Here is a 23,321-nt window from a genome sequence, read left to right as displayed (position 1 = left end):
AAACACGTGTATAATATGGTATACAGATTTTTTCCAAAAAATATTACGCGAATTTATCTCGATTAATATAGACCGTTAAGACACTTTGTCAAAAAATTGAATATTGTTTCTTAAAATATTCTCACAAATAGGTGCCTTTTGACTTATTGTCTGGGAGATGAGTTTCCCGCGAGTTGTGAAAATCTCAACGTTTTCATGCTTTCAGTTATCCTCGGTTATCCGAGCCGGGAGGACGCGTTTTGCGACGTGAAGCGACTGTAAAATTATTTTCGCGATATCAATTCAAGCGGCAAATTCAAACCATGCCGCGATACTTTTGAAATTTAGAAAAAATTAAAATATTTTACCAACATTATTAATATTTTCAGTGGACTTGTTAAGATAAACATTAAGTCTGTGAAATTCGATGATTTAATGTTGCAGTGGTGATTAAAAAACAATTGAAGGTGGAATACGGGTAAGAATATACATACATGCACAAAAAAAAAATTAAACGTAATATATATATATATATATATATATATATATATATATATATATATATATATATATATATATATATATATATATATATATATATATATATATATATATATATATATATATATATATATATATATATATATATATAAATAAATATATATTTACATTTATATATATATATATATATATATATATATATATATATATATATATATATATATATATATATATATATATATATATATATATATATATATATATATATATATATATATATATATATATATATATATATATATATATATATATATATATATATATATATATATATATATATATATATATATTTATATATATATATATATATATATATATATATATATATATATATATATATATATATATATATATATATAATATATATATATAATATATATATATATATTTATATTATATATATATATATATATATATATATATATATATATATATATATATATATATAATATTATATATATATATATATATATATATATATATATAAAGTATAATTTTAATTTTTTTAATAAACTTTTCTGAAGAGAAAATTGAATTTCAATGTTTCAAAACAGTAATCAAGATTGAAGCAGAATCTTCGATCAAGGTGTCAATAGAGTATGGATCGAACTTAAAACTCCGACTCAAGAATCCACACAGCCATCACGGGACTTTTATCCTATTTTTTCTAAGGACTTTCATATTCATAATAATATATCTCGTTTCAATTTTTTTTAACATATTCCGTACAAAATATAGTACCTACAATTTTAGCTGTATGCTCAGTACAAATAAAATAATAGCTACGCGTGGTTGTGGGTCGTTCTGGTCAAATTAACATATTTTTAACACGTTTAATATCACAATGCTTGTGTGTATACAAAATTTTACTAGCTATCAAGAAGCAGGCAGTCTGCTATGAAAAATCTTAAGCACTGCGTGTATTATTATAACGTTCACCGGATGGCGCAGCCTTTTCATTAAAAAAATCCGTGTTTTAAAAAGCTTGTTTTTACATTTCATAGATATACAAAAACAAGTGCGTATTGAAACGGAAAGTTTTTTTTTAATATCAAAGCAATCGGTGAATAACTTATGGAGATTAAATTAAATTTATTATTAGATTAAAACCAATATTTTTAGCTTTTCCACTTTTTTATTTGACCAGCGACCGGATTTCGTCGTTACCGACATCATCAGACTGGTCTGATGATGTCGGTAACGACGAAACCCGGTCGCTGGTCAAATAAAAAAGTGGAAAAGCTAAAAATATTGGTTTTAATCTAATAATAAATTAAAAATGCAATTCCATCACGAAGTGTCAGTGGATAATATGAATCTATTAAAAAGAGATTAAATTTTATGAATAAATGAGCAAAAACATTTTCAATTTTATAGATTACAACAGAAACTGATTTCAAATAAATACGTAAAAATATACATATACATTCACAGGTACGTACAATAATGTGTGCAAAGAAGAAGTCAAGAATGTCAATAAATTAACATAATGTAATAAAAAATAAATTCCAACAGTTTGTTGAGAGATATTTTATATTTTGTGAACCCTCTTATGCACTTAAATGATTAGATATTAGACCAAGTGTTTTTATTGAATTTAGAAAAAGCTTTTTTTCGACCCCTCTCTGAACCAAATAACAAATTGGACGCCACATCTGATCGATAATAGTAATAATTTAATCGACAAAATATGTAAACGCGCTAGGTGATTAATCCTATGCTTATTATTGGATATAGGAGGTGAACATATTTGTTTGGATACACACAAATAAGAATGAACCAAGAAACTCTGAATGAAAGACATATCTACTATACTGCCGATGTCGAGCCTTATTGGTGCAGGAAAAATCTTCTAGGTATTTCTATAGAGGGTTGGAAAATGAACAATGATTTTTCATCCTTCTACGAGGAGACATTCCGGTAATTTCCTTCCTGTCGGCAAGAAATTTTATCAAGAAGGTGCTAGACTAAAAATCGTTTGGGAACGTGCGATCTAGGGCCTAGGAAACGTACGTTAGGATAATAGGGTAAAGTTCTGTAGTGACATTGAAAACATATTATTTTAAGAGCACGTCTGCAAAAATAACGTTATTAGCCACTTTTTCTATATTCGTCTCTTTTTGTTTTCTTTCTATATTTCAAAGACATTGAATCATATTATTTTTACCTCATTGAAAACAATTTATTTATTTGAACTATTTAGTGGTTCAACTAATCAATTCTAAAGGAATTCTACATAAGATCTATATAAAAATATCTATTATATTTTATCCTTTTGTTTTCTGGATCCTTATGCATCCATACATTTTAATGGCCTATGTACCATTGGTTACGGATATATGGCAGAATATGGAAAAGGAATACTTATAAATTTTGTTAAGGAATTATGCGTTGTGTTGACTGGTGCTATTCTAGTTAGTGGTCACGTTTTCCCCACTGTACAAAAAATTAACGAATTTAAGTTTTTATATTCCGGATTTTTTTGTTTAACCAAATATTTTGCTGAATAACTTAAGCCTTAGTCAAAGTGATATTTTTAAAATTCTGCCAATAAAATGTGTTCTTAGGTTTTTAATAAAAATTATAACTTCAAATATATAATACCTTCTTAACTATATTATTTCCACTTATTCTTCGGCTTTTCTGTATTATTGTTTTATTAGAGAGTAAACAGTTTACACATAGTAAGGTTTTCATAAAAATGGCTATTTAAATTATCCAAAAATATTATTGTTATTATGAACAAGTCTACTGAAGGTCTTATTCTTACTGACTCCATCCCAACTTATAACCATTGGGGACACCTCTCCTCGTCCTCAGGTTGTAGGTCTTTCTGTCATAGACAACGTCACCTAGATCATGCCGTCGAATAATGTTATCTTTCTGTAGCATCCATGATTTTTCTGGTCTTCCTCTAGATGTCTTTAGAGGAAGATCCATGGCGGTTCCCTGGTTCAAAATATGTCCAGGTTCTCTGGGTCCTGAGTGCCCAAACTATCTCAATAATCTTTCCTTACCTTATTATTGATGTTTGAAGTCTACTGAAAGTGAAACAAAAATAACTATTTATAAAATTTCATACATATTCGTGCACCATTTTTATATCAAAAATATTATTGAAGCTCAATTAGCCTTTGTATTCACTGAAATATATTTTTAATACAGTACTTAACTGAAAAATTTAGTCTCATATCAGCGCAGAGTGATTTAAGATGAAATCTCAAGGAATGTTTACACAAACAAGCAATGTTCAAGGCAACAAGAGTTTTCTTTAAAATTCCTTTCGAGATAAAATAAACAAAAGAATGTAAGTTATTGCGCATACTATTTTATAAAATTTCAGGGACTTACTTCAAAGATAAAAAAATCTAAGTTCATTAAAAATTGTGTCAACTTAAAAATATTAAAAAATCTAGAATTTTCTAGAAAAAATCCAGAAAAATCCAAAAATGAAAATGATTACGTTAATATACTATTCTTTATTCTTTTTTCACTGTCATGGGGAGGAAAATGAAAGGTTCAGAGCTGGAACTACAAAAGGATAACGCGCTTACTACATACTATGTATAACTTTTACTATACTTGTATTCGGTATATAAAAAATACTTACTATTTTTTCAGTATTATTATTTTTTACAATGATTAAAGAAAACACTTGTTTTTTACCACTATTATTTTTTATTTCAACTGATCAATAACCGGTTCGAAAATCCTTAAGTAGTAAGTAATGTAAGTCCAGAAGTTATGTTACAGTTATCTGCACTACTTAGTTTTTTTATTAGTTTTGCTGTTTAATAATCAACTCTGTAATTTTTCCTCGATGTTGAATTCCTTGATCTACGTCGTTTGCAAATGGCATCGAATTGATTTGTTAAAAAAGAAATCATGAAATATATGTTGATTATTACTGACGGAACCAGTGGCGTTGTAATATACATGAAAATTTGCATTGAAAATATAAATTCCTCATGATAATGTGTCTGTTTTTTTGCAATATTCATTAACTTTAGTATCATCACGCTGCCTCTAGATAAAATAATAAAAAACAACAATAAAAACAACGAAAAAAACTCCCATTTTAATGATATTTCTTATTTGCAAATAAGTAATCTTGATAAAAATCCCGAAAAGGGTTATATTTAGTTCTGAAAAAAGACTAGAAAGAGAATAATCAAAATAGCGTTTTTGTTTTGAGTTTTTACTTTTAAGCAATAACAATGTATCAATAAGGATATAATTAAAATGCCTTAGTATTTTGCACTCCATATTCGTCAAAAATGACAAATGCGACGTTCTTCAAAGAATTTTAATTAAAAGCACAAATATGACATCGTTATTTGAATTTGAATTTCGTAAGTTGTGATTTTCGCTACAGCAAATATTATATTAAGATGGCAAGCGGAAATTAAATTCACAGCTTTTCAAAGAAAGGCCTACTAAGTAATAATGGTATCGCTCGGAAATGATATTTTAATTATTTCTTTTATAATGTCACTTCTGAATTACTTCAAATTATATATTGTCGTGTTATATATGAAAATTATAGACATCACAGTCAGTAGGTATCATTAACTAAAATAATGGGATATTTGTTTTATATATAACAAAATATTGTTAAAAAATTACAGTTATGCGTTTTGCTACCAATTAAAATCAAAATGATTAATATACAATGCAATACAATACCCACCATACTCGTAAAGCATTGTCTCGAGGAGGAGTAACATAGTATTTAAAAAAAGTTTTTTTTTTACTTTGTCTACGAATGAAAATTAGATTACAGAGAATCAATCAATTTTTAATGATTCCAAATATTTATGATTTTTTCAGTGAGCTTTACTATAAAAAGTGTGGGTTTATTAATCTTGTTTGACAATGAATTTAAATCTTAGGTTAAAAATAGTGTTTCTGTTACACTTTATTTTATACAGGTTTTATAATGTATAAATAAGCTTTTAGTAGAAGAATTTTCGGAAACGGAAAGGTCTTTTAAATCAATTTTTTTTAATATTGCGATTAATAACAGTTATGTTAAGAAATAAGTTCTGAAAATGTAGAGTAACACAAAAGTAATTTTATATTTTTTAAAGGTATTAAAATAAATGAAGTCGTGAGATAATATTGTCACAAAATATCGTCGTGAATATAAATCGTCGAATAATATATCGTCGTAAATACAAAATATAAGTCGTGAGATAATATTCTACTAAAATATCAAAATAATAGCATACGTATAAAGCGTTTACGACCCATACGGATTGAACAATCCGTCACTATTTTTAACTTCTGTTTAATCGGAATTGCTGTCGTAGACTTATGTAATCAGCTATTAAAATAAATAAAAATTTTCAGGAAAAATGGGGCATCAGCCTATAGGAGGGCTATGAAGTCAGCAGTGCTCTACCCTTACGGTGCGCTGCAGGGCGGGGGCTGCTGCCGGCTGCACGCCAAGCACGCTGCCTACTGTAGCGCCCTATATACTCTGGTAAGTGTACTGTTCTGAACATTCTGTATCATCTCCATATTCTAAATTAGCACTTATAAATGTGTGACAGGACTCACTGCGACTCTTCGAGTAGATGGGATTAATACATGTATATGAGATAAATTTGAGCATTGTAATCAGGAGAAACGGATATAGTTTTATTTCGATTTTCATGTTATTAAAAATATCCATACAGATACTTGTTTTTAAATTATTTCTTACCCTTCTTACTCCCACACACTTCCACTCTTTTTTTATCTCTTAATGTTTTAATAGTTATTATAACATAAATGTAGAATTGTTTAATTGGCTTTATGTTTATTAATGTTACTATTTTTGTTAATGTAATGCAATGTTTATTATTGTTAATGTAACAATTTTTTTTGTATACTTTTTTAAATGTAAAGCTGTACAATTCCCGAACAAATAAAATAAATAAAAAAACATATTTTGGATATTTGCTAACTTAATATGGTAATATAACACTCTCCGCTACAATATAACGCTATGGTAATACAACACTCTCCTTATCATTCATCGTTTACATTGTGTAATGCCACTTTTAAAGTGGTATTTCACACAGTTTATTACAGTTTATATATTCTCAATTCACTAACCATCACGCTTTTTTCCATGAAAGTAGACAAAGAGAAGATAACACTACACCACACTATCTTTCCAAACAGTCTTCAAAGGCGATGCATAGGCATCTCCTCATACATGCTCTCCGTCATTTATATTCTCAAATAATATACTCCAAATTTAGATGTCAAAGAAAACTGAACAAGTTTATTCGAAATAAGACGTATGAGTAATACATAATATCGTTTTCGTAATAACCCTACTAAATACGCGAACGTGACAGGTCTTTTCGTTGTTTGCGAAGTTTTCTGAAACAAATCACAATAACTACCCCTTTGTTGCGTTTTTTCAAGGCTCTTGTTACCATAATTTCGCCCTTACGCGCGCTTCATCCGCCATTGTCAAAGGAATTTTATTCTCGTGTCAAAATGAATTGTACGGATGTGCAGCATCAAATGCATCTATCTCCAAAAAAGGTAATTATGTTTTTTCTTAATTATTTAACCGTTTTGTATAAAAATATCAATATTGTATATGGTTTAATCAGTTTTGAAAAACAGCTTCACGTGTACAATTTGAATCTGATTTTTATTTGATAAAGTTGGCAGTCGCTCTACCGAATTTTTCTCCACTTTCAAAATGAATTGAATTTATTTTCTAATAACCTTGGCGTTAACAATACTTATACGTTTCATAACTTTGTTCCCACCTTTCACGTTGTTTTTAATAGTGTTGGAAAGTTTTCTTATTACTCAATTTTTATTTATTTTCAAATATGTATTGAATTTTGTGTTTATTTTGATACGCTTTCCTTGTTCATTTACAATTTTTTATTTTTTTTTACTTATTCTCAAACTTTGAATAAGGTGCATTTGAGTTTGTATACCAATTTTTTCCATAAAAAGTGTTTCAGGAGATTATTTTCACCCATCGCATTTCAAGCTTAACTCTGGTTTTTCTAACACATTTGTATTACATATTTATATATACATATATAAAAATATATTACAAATGTGTGTGTGTGTGGAGGATAAATCAATAGTAAAAATGTAAAGAAAGTTTCCTTTGTTCATCAAAATGATTGGTAATCAATAAAAACAGACCGTTGACTGATAGGTACATCAAGAAGAAATAAGAACTTTACCTAAATTCAGTAAAAGAAAGGAAAGCATTTTTCGAAAGTGCCGATAAATTCTACGTAATAAGTTTTTTTCTTTGTCGAGCGTGGAACATAGTAAAAAATATCTCCTTTTACGTTTTATTAAGTTATTGTACAAGCCTCGGTACATTTTGATAAACGCCAAGGTGGCGTTTGTTATTTACTCATAGATTCAAATTGAATTAGTTATAATTCAACTTTTCCTCCGCTATATTTACGGAAATATTCAGGCGCCAACGAATGAAAACAGGAAGCAACTGAAAATTCTGAAAACAGGACTAAATGCATCAAAAATATTTACTGATGACAAAACGGTGTCGGAATATGTCAATCAAAATGATCACCACAGAATCGTCGACCGTAAATTGCATTACGTGCATAAAATGAAATGCGTTATATTATATAATATGTTGATACATTAGTAAATAATGGTGTGCTAGGCTTGCAAAAGAAAAAAAGTATTTGTGATAATATCAGGTTTATTAATCCTGATATTATCATAATATTTACTCGTAGTTCCTGCAATTTTAATATTTAGTCTCCAAATCACCATTTTTAAAAAAAAAAATAAAGACATGAAAAATTTTGAATCTAATATAGAGAAATTTTTCAAAAAAGGTAAACTTTTTAAATTATCCAGAATTATTATATTATTTTAATTAAGAAGATTTTGTATTTTATTGATACATATATTTATTCATAACGCATATCCATATATATATATATATATATATATATATATATATATATATATATATATATATATATATATATATATATATATATATATATATATACATATATATATATATATATATATATATATATATATATATATATATATATATATATATATATATATATATATATATATATATATATATATATATATATATTTATATATAAAGATATATATATATATATATATATATCTATATATATATATATATATATATATATATATATATATATATATATATAAATATATATATATATATATATATATATATATATATATATATATATATATATATATATATATATATTTATATATATATATATATATATATATTTATATATATATACATATATATTTAAATATAACTTATACAATACATCAACAAGTGTATCGCTACATATCTGAAATGTTAATTAGTATAATCCGATATGGGTAGTGATGGTAGAGTTTGAATTTATGCATGGAGATAGATTAATACGATGTCAATTATATATTTGTATTTAAAAAACAACATTTAAGCAATCCATATAAATTTCTTACTCACAATTTTCATATAAAAAATATTTGAAGCAGTCCAAAATCGGGAAATTCAATAATTTTACGCCATATTGGGCATTTCATTAACGGATGCGGATGTATCAAATTATCGTTATCGAATCGCTTCATCAAAACCGATCTGGGATCTTTGCCAACATTTCAAAATGCAATTTTCTTGTTCAAATAATTGTTTCAAGTAACCAACAGGCAACAATAGAATTTGTCAGACAAATAAAACATATTTAATTAAATTTCGGTAAAGCTGCCGGATTCAAAATTTAAGCATCAAATTCTAGAGTAAGCAGTGTTATTTTTAAACGATACTTTCAAATAATAATCATGATTATTTTTGTAAAAATACAAAGAACATCGATGATATTCATTTCTTCATACGTCCAATCATATAATCAATTGCATAATAATTTGTTTTTAACACACGTACTTTGTCCAAACCAATTTTGTTTTTTTTTTGCGTTTTCTAACTTCTTCTGCAAACCATTATCTGCACATCAATGGTGCTAGGGCACTGCATCATATAAAATCAGTGTTATCTTGATCGTTAACACATAAGGAAAAGGTGATCAGCCCTCCATTTCAGGGTAATATTGAATAAATATTGGAGTGAATTTTTTTTATTATATTTATTTTACCCTCCCCCCTGAGAATCGAACCCGGGACCTCCAGAACGGTGGCCGAGTGTACTGACCATTACACTACGGTGGCGGACAAAACGGCGTTTTCTAACTTTGATAAAAAAATATAAAAATGGCAATTTTAAATATGTTTTACTCCATAAATACTAGTATTTCTTATTTAAAACATGACAAAAATTACCACAAGGTGACTACCAGATCAATAAATGAAATTACTGAAGCCAGTACAGTTAAAAGAGGCAAAATATATAGGCAGAAAATGACAAAATAATGAGCAATTAAATATACTTAAACATTAACAAAAAGTGTTTGCAACAAAAGTTGTTTTTAAAATTCATAAAACGTGTGGTATTTACTAAGTAAAACGTATTTAAAAATAGATAAATATCACATTGTGGCTGTCAAATCAATTAATGAAAATTTTAATAACATTTTAATATATATCAGGTATCATTCACTACTCCTTTCCGTGATCAAATATAGTATTACATGTGTAATCTCATTGACCCCGCACTATATGTACACACGTGCGGTATTATTTATGTAATAAAAATAAAGTGTTACAATAATACAACAATATTTTTTCAAGCCTTCCCCAAAATTTCGTTCTTATCAATATCTTATCTTATATTAAAAAAATAATATTTTTCTTCCATATCGGAAAATGATTTTGCTGTCATACAAATATTTTAGCTATGACATGACATCTTATTTCCCCTACGATAAATCTCAAATTCAGGTTTATTATACAGATATACTTTAAAAAAAAATTATGTTCAATTTCCCAAGATAAAAAAATGACAATACGTATCTTATTGTTTATATCAGAATACCTTGTATATATTTGACCTTTTTTATAAACATCTTTACATTTTTACAATATTAAATTATAATTGGAACAGGAATAAATATAAAGGTTATCTTGTTAAAATAAAAACATATGCCTCACATAGTACCTTATTATATTTTTACAACGCTAATACACAAAAATACATTGTTAAAATCTTTATGTACCTTTCTGATCATGGTCTAACTACATCTCAGAAGAAAAAAAACACTTTCCGTTCCTCGACATAATACATAATTTTTTAGTAATTCATACACTCTAAGCGGCCAGACAATGGAATGAATTATCTCTTAACATAAAAATTCAACATCTCTGATATTTTTCAAAATGCATCTGAAACATTTGTATTCTTTGAACCGTAATGTGATTTCACTTGATTTTTCTTTCTCTCGACTCTCAACTCCTTACAAAATTCCACTTTTTGTTTTCATCTTTTGATAGTATTGTATGTATATATTCACTTATATGTACATGCATTGTCTGTCAAAGGATTTCCAACACCTGTCTAAGGGACGATCCTTGACCAATGCTTAAAGTCTTTTTTGGTTGCTGGATATTAATTAAAAGAAATGACCTCATTAATAAACACATTCCATACAACAAGTTAAACTGAAATAAATAATTTATGAATAAACAATGATTGACTGCGCTTATAAGCAAAAATTAAATTTAATCTTCTATCCCCATTGTTTTTAAATATAGACCATATTCGACGTTTAAAAGAGCCAATCCTACATTTTAAAGTATGATTGAATTTCAAATCTTTATATGCGTTTACTTAATTAGACATGGGCATTGTAGAGGATTAATGATATTTATGATGTGACTTTTTTGTTTTACAGTATTTTTCAGGACTTTTTCGTCGGCAAGAATGTTTCCTGCTCCAAAGGAACTGTTCCTTTACGTTCCTTTCCTATACCTTCCACTTCTAGTACCATGTCTAGTGGGGTGCCCCCTTTTATCAAAAGCGATGTTTCACAAAGCTCTCTTGTCCATTAAACGTCCTTAACTCCATCTCTTGAACCCGTGCAGTCGTCCATTTGGTAACGAAATACACAAAATTAACCCTTTCGTTGAAACGGTGCTCGATTGAACTGTTTCTTTGTCGCATTTTAGCTAAAGGAAGGATGTTGTTAGAATTTATTGTGATCGTAAAAGTATTATTTTTCAAGCGTAGAGATTTATGAAAATTCCAAATTGTGTATAATACTAAAATGCCTAAACAGTTATGGTGAGCAAAATGTGTGGTGTTTCACTGTGCGGGAAGCCAGAGCATCACGTCGGGGTCACCAATTTGGTGAGCAAGTGTGTGTGTTATTGTGCGGGAAACCAGAGCAGGATATTTAAAAGAAATGCGTACTTACTGTTTGTTTATTGATATAAAATTCTTACACGATATGATAACGATTTGATATTAACTTATTATAATTTATCTAATTGATTATTGAACTTTGAATGAAATATGAAGCTAAAATATACGTTCTTTGACAATCAAGCGATGGCAGGCGATTCTCGCCCCCGCGCTCCGGTTGGCTGCTTTTGTTGAATCCGCTCAGTGTTGTCAACCTGACAGTAGCAGTATAATTCAGTGTTGTCAACCTGACAACACCAAATGGCGTGGCCGGACGGCTACACAGTTGAGCGTTTTGCAATACGCAGTGTTCCTTTGACTTGTTTCGTCGTTGTTAATGTGCCGAATCATTTTGGGAGACAATCACGAGAAAATTTAAGAAAAAGTAGGCAACGCAAAAAAAATGCAAATTTGATTTAACATATTACTTAATACCCATTACCATTTACAAAACTTCTTCGATTTCTGTACAAATACTTGAGATAAAAAATGAACATGTTGTAAAATAAAGTAAAATTTGATAAAAACTGTATTAAAAAAGCCTAATGTAAATATGTGTTTTTGTTTCAGAACATATCCATACTTGTAGTTCTTCTATATTCTTGGAGGATTGAAGTCAACATGAAAAAATATGGCGACCTAGAAGACGTTTACTATGGTAAGTCATTTTTTTTAATGACGTAAACATACTTTTAAAATCCAGATTTTAGTATGTAGTCCTAATAAAGCCCCAGCCTGACACTGTGCGACATGAACGAATAACATATGTATCTTACTATAATGACGCTGGAAGCTTTTCCGATGACAAAATCCTATTTTTCTTTCCGAATAGCAAGAATTATTTTTTATTTTTAGTTTCATTTCCAATAACGCTTTTCATTCATTTCTTGTATTTAGTTTGGCAAAAAAAGTTTATTTTAACGTAAAGGAATCGAGATCACAATAAAAATAAAACTACTACTATCATTACGCCTTTCTTAGCAGAAGTAGGTTAAGAGTATAAAACTCCATACTTGTATGTACTGATATACAATCGTAACTTTCTCTTTATTCATACATTTAGTCATACATGGCCTCCAGTTACCTACATTTTAAACATAAAAATATTTTTGATTCTGATTGATGAAGTTGTGCCTTTTCTGGTCGTCTTCGCTCTGTTCTTCCATCTTTATATTTATATATATATATATATATATATATATATATATATATATATATATATATATATATATATATATATATATATATATATATATATATATATATATATATATATATATATATATATATATATATATATATATATATATATATATATATATATATATATATATATATATATATATTTATATATGTGTATGTGCGCGCACGTGCGCGCGTGTGTGTGTGTATGTGTGTGTGTGTGTATGTGTGTGTGTGTGTGTGCGTGTGTGTGCGTGTATGTGTGTGTGTGTATGTGTGTGTGTGTGTGTGTGTGTATGTGTGTGTAAATAAAAGACATGGATCAATCAATTAATAATTGCACAAATACATTTTACAAATTTTATGCTTTAAATTTATTATGTTTTTTGTTACACGTGAGAACATCTATAATGGAACATATTTTTACTTCAAACAAGCAAAACATGTTAAGTGCTATAGAACATATAAAACATTAACAAATTGTTACATCTTGTTCCCGCTTACACGAGTTCTTTATGCGATAATATTATAAAAGCCACATGTTACCCTTACAATAAGAAGTTATTTATTACTTCTTGATGATTTTTATAATATATTATAATATCAGCAATACCTTCAAAATTTCAATCCTTTAAAAAAAATCCCAAATACTAGGTGAAATTTTTACCTTGTAATTTAAAAGTCATGCACAAAAGAATGAGATGATACGTCCCCTTATTTTTTAACTTCATCTACTCAAATTAATCTTTTAAAAGCAAAAAATTGTCACTTTTCGCTCCATGTATTTGAAAAATTAAACCAAGGTTTATTTTCATCTTGACAATATGTGAAAAAAATAGTTATAAAAATGTGTTTTGCTTATTTCCTGTAAAAAGTTGTTAATATTTCTTTTGGCCAAACTGCGAGAAAACGTAAAATTAGAATCAATAGAACATCGCCGTGGACTCATTAGTATTTTTTTTCAAAATTCACGAATCACATAATAGAAACAAACCGCTCATTTTAGTCACATACACTTAAATTATTGGAATCAGTTAGAAACAAAGGTCAAGTCAAGAACAATTTAGAAAATTTATAATTACATAAAAATTTTAATTCAGATTAAACGTTAATTAAAAGTACGCTTTTTTTAAAATACGTCACCATTATTTTCCACCTGTGTTTTCTTTTACAAAAAGTCCCGTTCCTTAACCCTTCCCTCTATTTATAACCGTACCAAGCTCAAAAAAATTAAAATAACAATATTTTAATTTTTTTCTCGTTATTTTTACTATTCACCTGTAGCTTTGCACTGAAAACACCTATAGTTTTCGAAACTTATGACATGTAATGAAATAAAACTCTATTAATTGATTCGGAAATCACTTTGTGGTAAAATCTATCGATTTTTAATTAATGTTTTACTTAGTAAATACCACTTTTTCTTAAAATCTACTGTGACACGTGTTTTTATGCATTCCGCATCATTTTCAAACACCGTACGGTGTTGAAAATGATGCGGAATGCATCAAAACACGTGTCACAGTAGATTTAGAGAAATAGTGGTATTTACTAAGTAAAACATTAATTAAAAATGAAATAAAACTCATTAAGTGGTATTATACAAGTATTTTATAAAAAAAAACTAAATAACCAATATATCATTCAACAAAATAAATAACAAATCCATGAATAATATAAGTTTTTATCAAATCATTCTTAGTTATCTCTAAAAACCTGATTAATTTTGTTTAGAAACGTCCCCCCAAAACGGCATATTAATTCTGGTAAATTACTCTCTTTTGTGGTTATATTGGGTCCTTTGTCCTCTCAAGGATAATAAATGATGAAATGGTTGAATTAATTGTCCTTTCAGACGCCGGGTCAATGACAATACGAGCTACTTTGATGTCGTTACATCGACGCCAAGGACCTACATTCAATTCTGTAGAGTCCTCGGTGACAAGTTGAATGATTATCATTAATAATGAAATTCTTGTGTGGGGTTTGATACCAGAGCCTATTATTGCCGTCTTTCGGAAAGAGATATACAATTTGTCATGAGGTATACATATGTATTGAACAGATATTTTGAAACAATTCCAATATGGACTTTCTCCAATAACTTTAAGGGCGTACATACACAAACATGGTAGCCGAAATTTATCCAACAGTGGATAAACAAAAGACAAATACTCGTATATTACTCGTAGATACAAAACAAACGTGATTCCTATCCTTAGTTTATTGATGAAAACAATTGAGATAAAAACTGAGTAAACATCATGCCATTTTCTTGTAGGGGCAGGCAAAGAAAATAGAATGCAACAGCAATCTGTCTTTGCAAACAATTTTCGCCCCTTCTACATTCATGCATTTTCAAATACATACCCGCCGATTATTTTGACTCTTGACCTGATCACTTTTATGTATTGAAATACTTAATTATGCCAAGTTTTCCTCAGCTTTGTTTCCAACAATATTTGCCCCATTTTTTTTGTTCTTTCTTTACTCATTTGTCCCTCATGCCCAAACTATCTCAAAACACATTTCTTAATTTATTCGATAAGTTTATCACAGATTTGCATCCTTTGCTTATATAACTATTTGAATTTCTATCAAACAAAGTTCTGTCACAGATTTGTCTGAGTGAATGCATAAAGACCACATTCAGTCTACTTACATTCTTCATTATCAGTTTTTTTTTCTAAGTATAATAAAGAAAGACATGTTAAAATTACATTAAATACATTATGATATTGAAGATAAAAAAACACTTAAAAATACATAATTTTAAGACGAATGTGAGTGAACTTAAGAGAGAAACATGTCTGTTATAGACTATTGATGTTTATCGAAAAAAAAATGGTTTACGTTTTGTACTAACATTTCGTCTACAGTGTATACAATAAAACAACATATTTAAAGCTTTTTCTAGTTTTACCTCTTTTTTAAATTTTATTTTTAACAAAAAACCATTCGCTTTATTGGTAAAACCCGGTGACTGGTTAAATAAATTATAAGCGAAAAAGATATGTAGTTGCTTTATATAAAATCTAGTTCCACAAAGAAATGTCAGTACAAGATATGAAAATAAAATAAACTTTTAAAAAGGGTTTTTTACCTACAAATTATATTATTTATATACATATAATATTTTTTTATTATTTTATTTCATACATAAAAACAAGCTTACGAAGTAAATCGTCGATGGATTTTTATTAGAATAGTTTATCAGATCCGTTCTGTCACGGATTTTTCTTTATATTTAGAAACTTTGGCGGTTTAAGGCAGGTTTCGGGTTTTTAGGAAGATTACGTGACTCAATTTGGCCAAAATAAATGCCGCTTACATTTTCGGTAAAAAAAAGGCAGAATAAGAAAAAAAAAGTTATTTCCAACGGAGCTTTTGTAATGAAATTCATTATAATCTTATAATGTCGGTAACAACCGGATACAAACCGGTTGCTGGTAATATAAATAAGGTGAAAACGCTTTTATTTTCTGTTTTATTTTTTAAAAAAATACCCATATTTTGTATTTAATATTATTGAAATACAATGTTAAAAATACATCTCCCTCACCCTTATATTTACCGCCAAAAAGAGTAATTTTAAATATATTTTTTTAAACCATATTTTGGTATTAAGCCTTTAACAATGGAATGTTTAGCACCCCTAGGTAATATAAGATAAGATACCCTTCCTCTCTGACTTCCTATAATTCATCAGCCAGCTGTACTCATTAGCTGAACGCCATTACAAGTTTATTAACTGTGTGACTAAATGTTAGTTATAGTGTAAAATCCCCTAATAAATAATAATTAAGTAAGTACTTACACTCGTTTTAACAAATTAAACCTAATGACAACTCCCTGAAATAATCATCCTTCGGATCTAGAGTCAGTAAATCCCTGCCTCTCACAAAATTTCCCTCTCAAGTTTTTGAAATAATTTATTTGAAAGGTTTCTGAAAACAATTCAGAATTTTTTGTGAATAAAAATAAAAATAACTTTCTCTTTGAAATTGATTTTTCAGTAGTAGTTTATAGCGATATGTTCAAATTTGGATAATGAGTGGTTGGCGAATAAAATATTGTATTCAAAATTGTTTAAAAACTAGCTGTACAAAACATGGTGGAGCTCAATCTGGTTAAATGAGAAGGAATTAAAATATAAAGCACACATTTCCTACATGTTTAATGTTATAGCGTCTAAAAAGCTATGAAAATATTAAAAAATCTATGAAAAAATGCAATCGATAACACTGAAAATGCTTTGAAACAGTAACTGTTTAGGACACCATGCTGTCCGTTATGTGGTGAAAAACTATTTTAAAAAAACATGTCTTTACTTGTCTTACATGGACTAAAACATAGACATATTCAAATGCAACATTGTAAAAAAAATTCAAACCATTCGGTGAATAACTCTGGAAGATAACAAAAACAAACTCTCATTCACATTTTTATTTATGAAGATAGAGATATAAACAATTTTTTTTTAAAAATACTCGTTTCGAGATGATTTATTATTTTGTGTGATATTATATATACAGCTTTGGATTAAAAATCATAAATCACTTTCTTAAATAAAAAGGTATACTTTTTTACGTTTTCTGTGTGAAAATATCACTGAGCCCATGGAATAAAATATTCTAGGAGGAATCAACAAAGATGTCCCAGGATATGCGATACACGGTTGAGTGTATTAGGACGTGTATAGAAAGTTCAATGGGACATCGGAATTATTATTCCGAGCTGGAAAATGGAAATAGTCCTTGATTTATGAAGAAAGTTTCGGTGTTAAAATGAATAAAATATGAAAGTCTTCCATTTCGATATTACTTTCCTACCGTACTAATCGCATTTCCATGTATCGCGGTATCTACCTAACGGCTACCGAGCTACCCTATCTAAGCGACTTGAAATATTACCCTTCATCGTGCGATATATAAATTGACGTAGGTGGGACGCACCGCATATTGTATGCTACTCATTAAAAATATTTTGGGCCAGCTGAAAACCCTTAAAAATGAAAAATAATAATTGCACAAATGTTTCAGGCTTAACATAATTAAAGGCACATTTTTAACAAGTCATTTTACATGCTTATGTATACGTATATATATATATATATATATATATATATATATATATATATATATATATATATATATATATATATATATATATATATATATATATATATATATATATATATATATATATATATATATATTTATATATATATATATATTTATATATATATATAAATATATATATATATATATATATATATATATATATATATATATATATTTATATATATATATAAATATATATATATATATATATATATATATATATATATATATATATATACATATATATATATATATATATATATATATATATATATATATATAAAAATATATATATATATATATATATATATATATATATATATATATATATATATATATATATATATATATATATATATATATATATATATATATATATATATATATATATATATATATATATATATATATATATATATTATATATATATATATATATATATATATATATATATATATATATATATATATATATATATATATATATGTGTATATATATATATATATACAGACACATATAAACTGTGTTTAGTTTAGTTTTAACTTGACCTGATTGGTTTTTCAAATTTACGAAAAGCTTTAAGTGAATCGCAAACTTTAAAAAATGTACCAGTGAGAAAAATATGAAAAATGTATTTATAATATTTTCATAATATTATACAAAAACTCACTTTATTGCATATGATAAGAACTAATGCATATGTCGCTCACTCCTGTCAACAACGTCATATATCAAATATCGTCAATTTTCAGTTGTGCATATTTTCGGAATGCCCAGAAATTGTACTATATTCCAAAAGCGGTATATGTTCAACTTAATATTTACCCGCTACAGGGCAGAAAGTGTTGTTTTGCATTTGAAGAAAAGGTATTGTTTAATTATTTTTATATATAATATACCATGTATAATATATAATATACTAAATATTTTTCAAATGGAGAAAAAACCTTCTGGTTTTACCTAAAAAGATTAGTAAAAAGTTCAATAAGTGGCTTGATATTTATTTTTAATATATATATCATTATATTCTTAAACCTTAAAAATGATCTCCAGAAAAATCAAGTTTTTGATAAATGACGTTGTTGAAAGGAGTGAGCGAAATATGCGAATTTTTCAACTCTTACAAATAAACTATAATTCTTAATGTTACCAATAGATGTCTCTAGTGAAGTTTTAGTGATTCATGAACAAGGTTTCTAAATTGGTTCATATATATAGAACTTCCAAGAATTTGAGTAGTGTGGTTGTCAATAATGGGTAGAATTGGTGAATGTTACACGTGTGTAAAGTGATCACTCAAACCAGCCTATGACGGTCGTAAGCCCCGTAAATGCCCAGACTTCCATATTCTTCTTCATCTTTGATGAGATGTCAAAAAATAATATTCTTAATGTTGTTGACGCCAGACTACAAATCCAATATTTGAGAAACCGAAAACAAACTTTAAAGGAGTATCCGAAATGCAGTTTCACGATACGTCGCATCTCCTAAGCTGCACTCAAATCCAGTTTCCAGACTTGTTAAGGAAAATTCATATACATTTACGTATAGGATATTTTTACCCCAAAACTCGCAAACTCTAAATATACAAAATAACTACTATAACTCTGTTCACAGTTATTTTACCTTTTTTTTAATTATTATTATTGGATATGTTAAAAGTAGAAATGAATTTCACCATAATTTTTTTATAACTTATCAAAAAATAAATATAAATGAATTATTCAAAACGTTTATTGTTCAACATAATTAAGTCAGATTTCCTAGACGTATGATAAATCTCAAAAACATATTTCGAATCGCTGTGTTGAATATGATTGTTAAGACCTAACGACTATTCGCGCTTTTAGAACCAGTACACTCTACCAAGTTTCCTTCCTCCATTTGACCCAAGCCTACAATTTTTTTAGGGGTTTGGTTTTTAAAACACATGATTTAAAGGTTGTAAACGCATTATTTACATAATTTAATGTTACATTATTTCTCCACTAATATATGTAGGTAAGAGCATGTTTATAAATTGTAACATACGAATATGTTAGGGTAAGCGTACCGATATAAAATCTTGACCTTATTATGGACATTCGAGTCTGCAGAATCAAAAATATATGTATGATAAAAGATTTAATAGTGAGACTACTGGAAAGAGACTTAATCAATTAGGAAAGATTAAAAAAAAAACTACACATCACGCCGTTCCTCTGCAAGGGTAGACAAAAAGAATAAAATGGCACACCAAACAATCTTCGCAACTTTCACATTCGTGCATTTCCTCATACATAATTTATAATTTTCTTAAAATTCGAAACGAAAAATGGAAAATGGGTAAAAATTATATAAATATCAAGATTTTTGCTTTCAGGTTTCGAGATATATCAGTCACATCGTCATTACGATCATTTTATTGGAATAACACTGTACATCACTACCATAGCACTATTCGCACACTTACATCTACGCTTAATGTTAATGACATCAATTTTCAATCTCTCATAGATTAGATGTTCTACATAAAATTTACTCATGACGTAGCTCAAGATAGAAAAACTTACAACTTGAGGACGAGGAGAGCAGACCCCAATAGCCTACAAAGACAATTAGTTGGTATGGAGCCAAGAAGAAAAATACATTTATTCATACATTAAAAATATATACCCATGTGCTAAGTGATGTTCATTTGTTATAATTATTTTTTTTTTGTTTATCTACCTAAAGAATGCACCACGTTGATATACGAGTATACACAACTGTATATGCAAACATAAAACAGTTGATACTACTAGTTTATAACTGTATGCATTTTCTCAACATATTTTTATTCGAGTTAAAAACGTATCATGAGAATTGAATTGTTAAATGAATGATGAAATAATGATTAAAATAGTATGTTTGGCAAATGTGAACGGGTGAACAGAACGAGGACGGCCAAAAAAGACTTGGCCCGACCAGATCAATCAATACCTAAAATCTAGTATTGTCAAAAGTCTCCGTAATTGGAGGGCATATGTAACTAGATGTATGAACTTGAAGGAATTAAGGAGTATTTCAGGACAGAAGAGTGTGATGTTTTATCCTCTTTGCCTACCCCTGTAGAAAAATGGCGAGATGGTAGTAGTAGTAGTAGAATTTTATAATATTTTATACCCAGATATAAAACTTTTCATGTACTTAGATTTATTAGCGTTTTTCTTAAATATATTACAAGAAATGACATATAAAATTCTGGAAGTGTCCATAATTGGTTCGCTTTCCCTACCTCGACCAATACTGTGAGTTCATGGTCATGCTAACGTCAACATGAATGCTAATGCTATACTATTACTTTGATTGCAGGTGTTCAGATTGCTTACTTCGCTATTATCGGCACGCAGCTGTTCATGATAGGGCTTAGTGCAGTGCTCTCATATGGAATATACAAGGTAAGGGTCGTTTCATTTATTTTTAAACTGGGGTTAGTACATGTGTCGATATATTGACAACCTGACCTTACCGGCATCGTCATTGACATTTTGACAGTGGACGATCTGACTACAAGCTAACATAGCTCAAGGTTAAATGGAAGGGTGCCTAGTGTTTAAAATAGTGGAAATTAATATTTACATATTACGTAAAATTTTGCGGGGAAGTGGTTTTTTTAAATGTCAAATAAAAATAATGAATTATTTAATTCGACAAAAAAAGTTCATTTTACATTAAGTTAACTATTAAAATGTAATATTATTTTTCACATCTCAACAAAATATGGAAAAATATGTGAGGAAAAATATGGAAGTCTGGGCATTTACGGAGCTTACAAGCGTCAAAGGCTGGTTTAAGTGATCACTTAACACACGCGTAACATTCACCAATTCCACTCACGATTGACAACCTATGGGTAGAATTGGTGAATGTTTAACGTATGTAAAGTGATTTGTTTACACACGTGTGTAAATTGAAACTTAAACCAGTCCATGACAGTCGTAAGCTCCGTAAATGCCAAGACTTCCGTATTCTTCTTCGTCTTTGTTGAGCATCTGCTCAACAAAGATGAAAAAAATCCTGATTTGTGAATGAGTATTTGGACACACTCAAAATTTTGTATATAAATATTAGTATTTCGAAATCTTAAATCTCTTCTATTAACCGATTGCTTTAAAATTTTGAAACATCGTTGCATTTAAATACGCCCGTATTTTTATTTGTATCTCTAAATTCAAATGTAGGACTTAGTTTATGTGTTAGTTTGTTTTAAATCTTTTACACCTTCTCAAACTCAAAATTCCAGAAAGTTCAGAATAACATTTTCGTAATTTCAAATCAAAAGTTGCGAGTATTATATAATACATTATTATAAAAAGGTGGAAATTTTCTGGTCTAATATCATCAAATATATTTTAAATAGTGAAAATATCTTAGTTATTTGAAATGAAATATTTCTTTCAGATTCTTCTCTTATTTTTCACTGTCAGAAGCGATAAACTTCATATTTTAGTATAGCACTAAAAAGATATGTTTATGAATAAAAGTCCGTGGGATTTTAAAGCATAAAAGTTGTTACATACTACACGATGCGGAACCGTAAAGTTTTGAAATAAAATATTAATAATAGCAAAACCTCCCTTAAAATATCTCATACTTCCTTAGATAAATGGCGGTTATTGTTACAAAATATTCAAGGTTATAAGAAAGTGTCCATTTCTTAAACGAAATCAATTTTCTCATAAAAAAAACTTTTGAAAAAAGTTTTTATGGTCTTGAATTCTAACTAAGTACAAGTTTGTCGTAGAACCAGTTCCCATTTTATTATGGTCATTGTGGTAAAATATAGGTCATCCAGATAGTTTTGAAGGATTCTAAGGAAAATAAGCAGAGAAATAAGACGATAATACTAGTACTACCCGCTTACATTATTACGTATGAGTAAATATACATACATAAATTATCCTTGATCCAATTATTAATGAACACGTCGTTCAAAATTATTATATTCTATTATGTTTCCAAATGCCTATATTTTAGTTACAGTTGGTCTTATACAATATGTTATTTCTCTTTATAGCACTCATGATATACCATAAAATATTTTATGTTTATTTTAATGTAACAATGGTATTGATATGTGTATTTCGATAAACAACTACATT

At 27.9% G+C, this 23,321-nt stretch overlaps 1 protein-coding gene across 1 annotated transcript; it reads left to right on the top strand.

Annotated features, from left to right (window-relative positions):
• Positions 1–239: 239 nt before the first annotated feature.
• LOC148298601 (uncharacterized) lies at positions 240–21,617 on the top strand (the record flags this gene model as incomplete). The annotated part of the gene is made up of 4 exons (XM_088276762.1): positions 240–457; positions 5,893–6,025; positions 12,464–12,551; positions 21,532–21,617. Coding segments are annotated over exons 2-4 (276 nt in total), but the record flags the coding sequence as incomplete, so codon positions are not given.
• Between the last annotated feature and the right edge of the window lie 1,704 nt (positions 21,618–23,321).

The sequence above is a fragment of the Brachycentrus maculatus genome, unplaced genomic scaffold (genome assembly GCF_059751285.1).
Source record: "Brachycentrus maculatus isolate JH-2025_06_01 unplaced genomic scaffold, ASM5975128v1 h1tg001828l, whole genome shotgun sequence".
In the NCBI taxonomy this organism is placed as follows: domain Eukaryota; kingdom Metazoa; phylum Arthropoda; class Insecta; order Trichoptera; family Brachycentridae; genus Brachycentrus; species Brachycentrus maculatus.
Note: the sequence above shows the minus strand (reverse complement) of the source record. Positions and strands in the feature narration are given on the sequence as shown.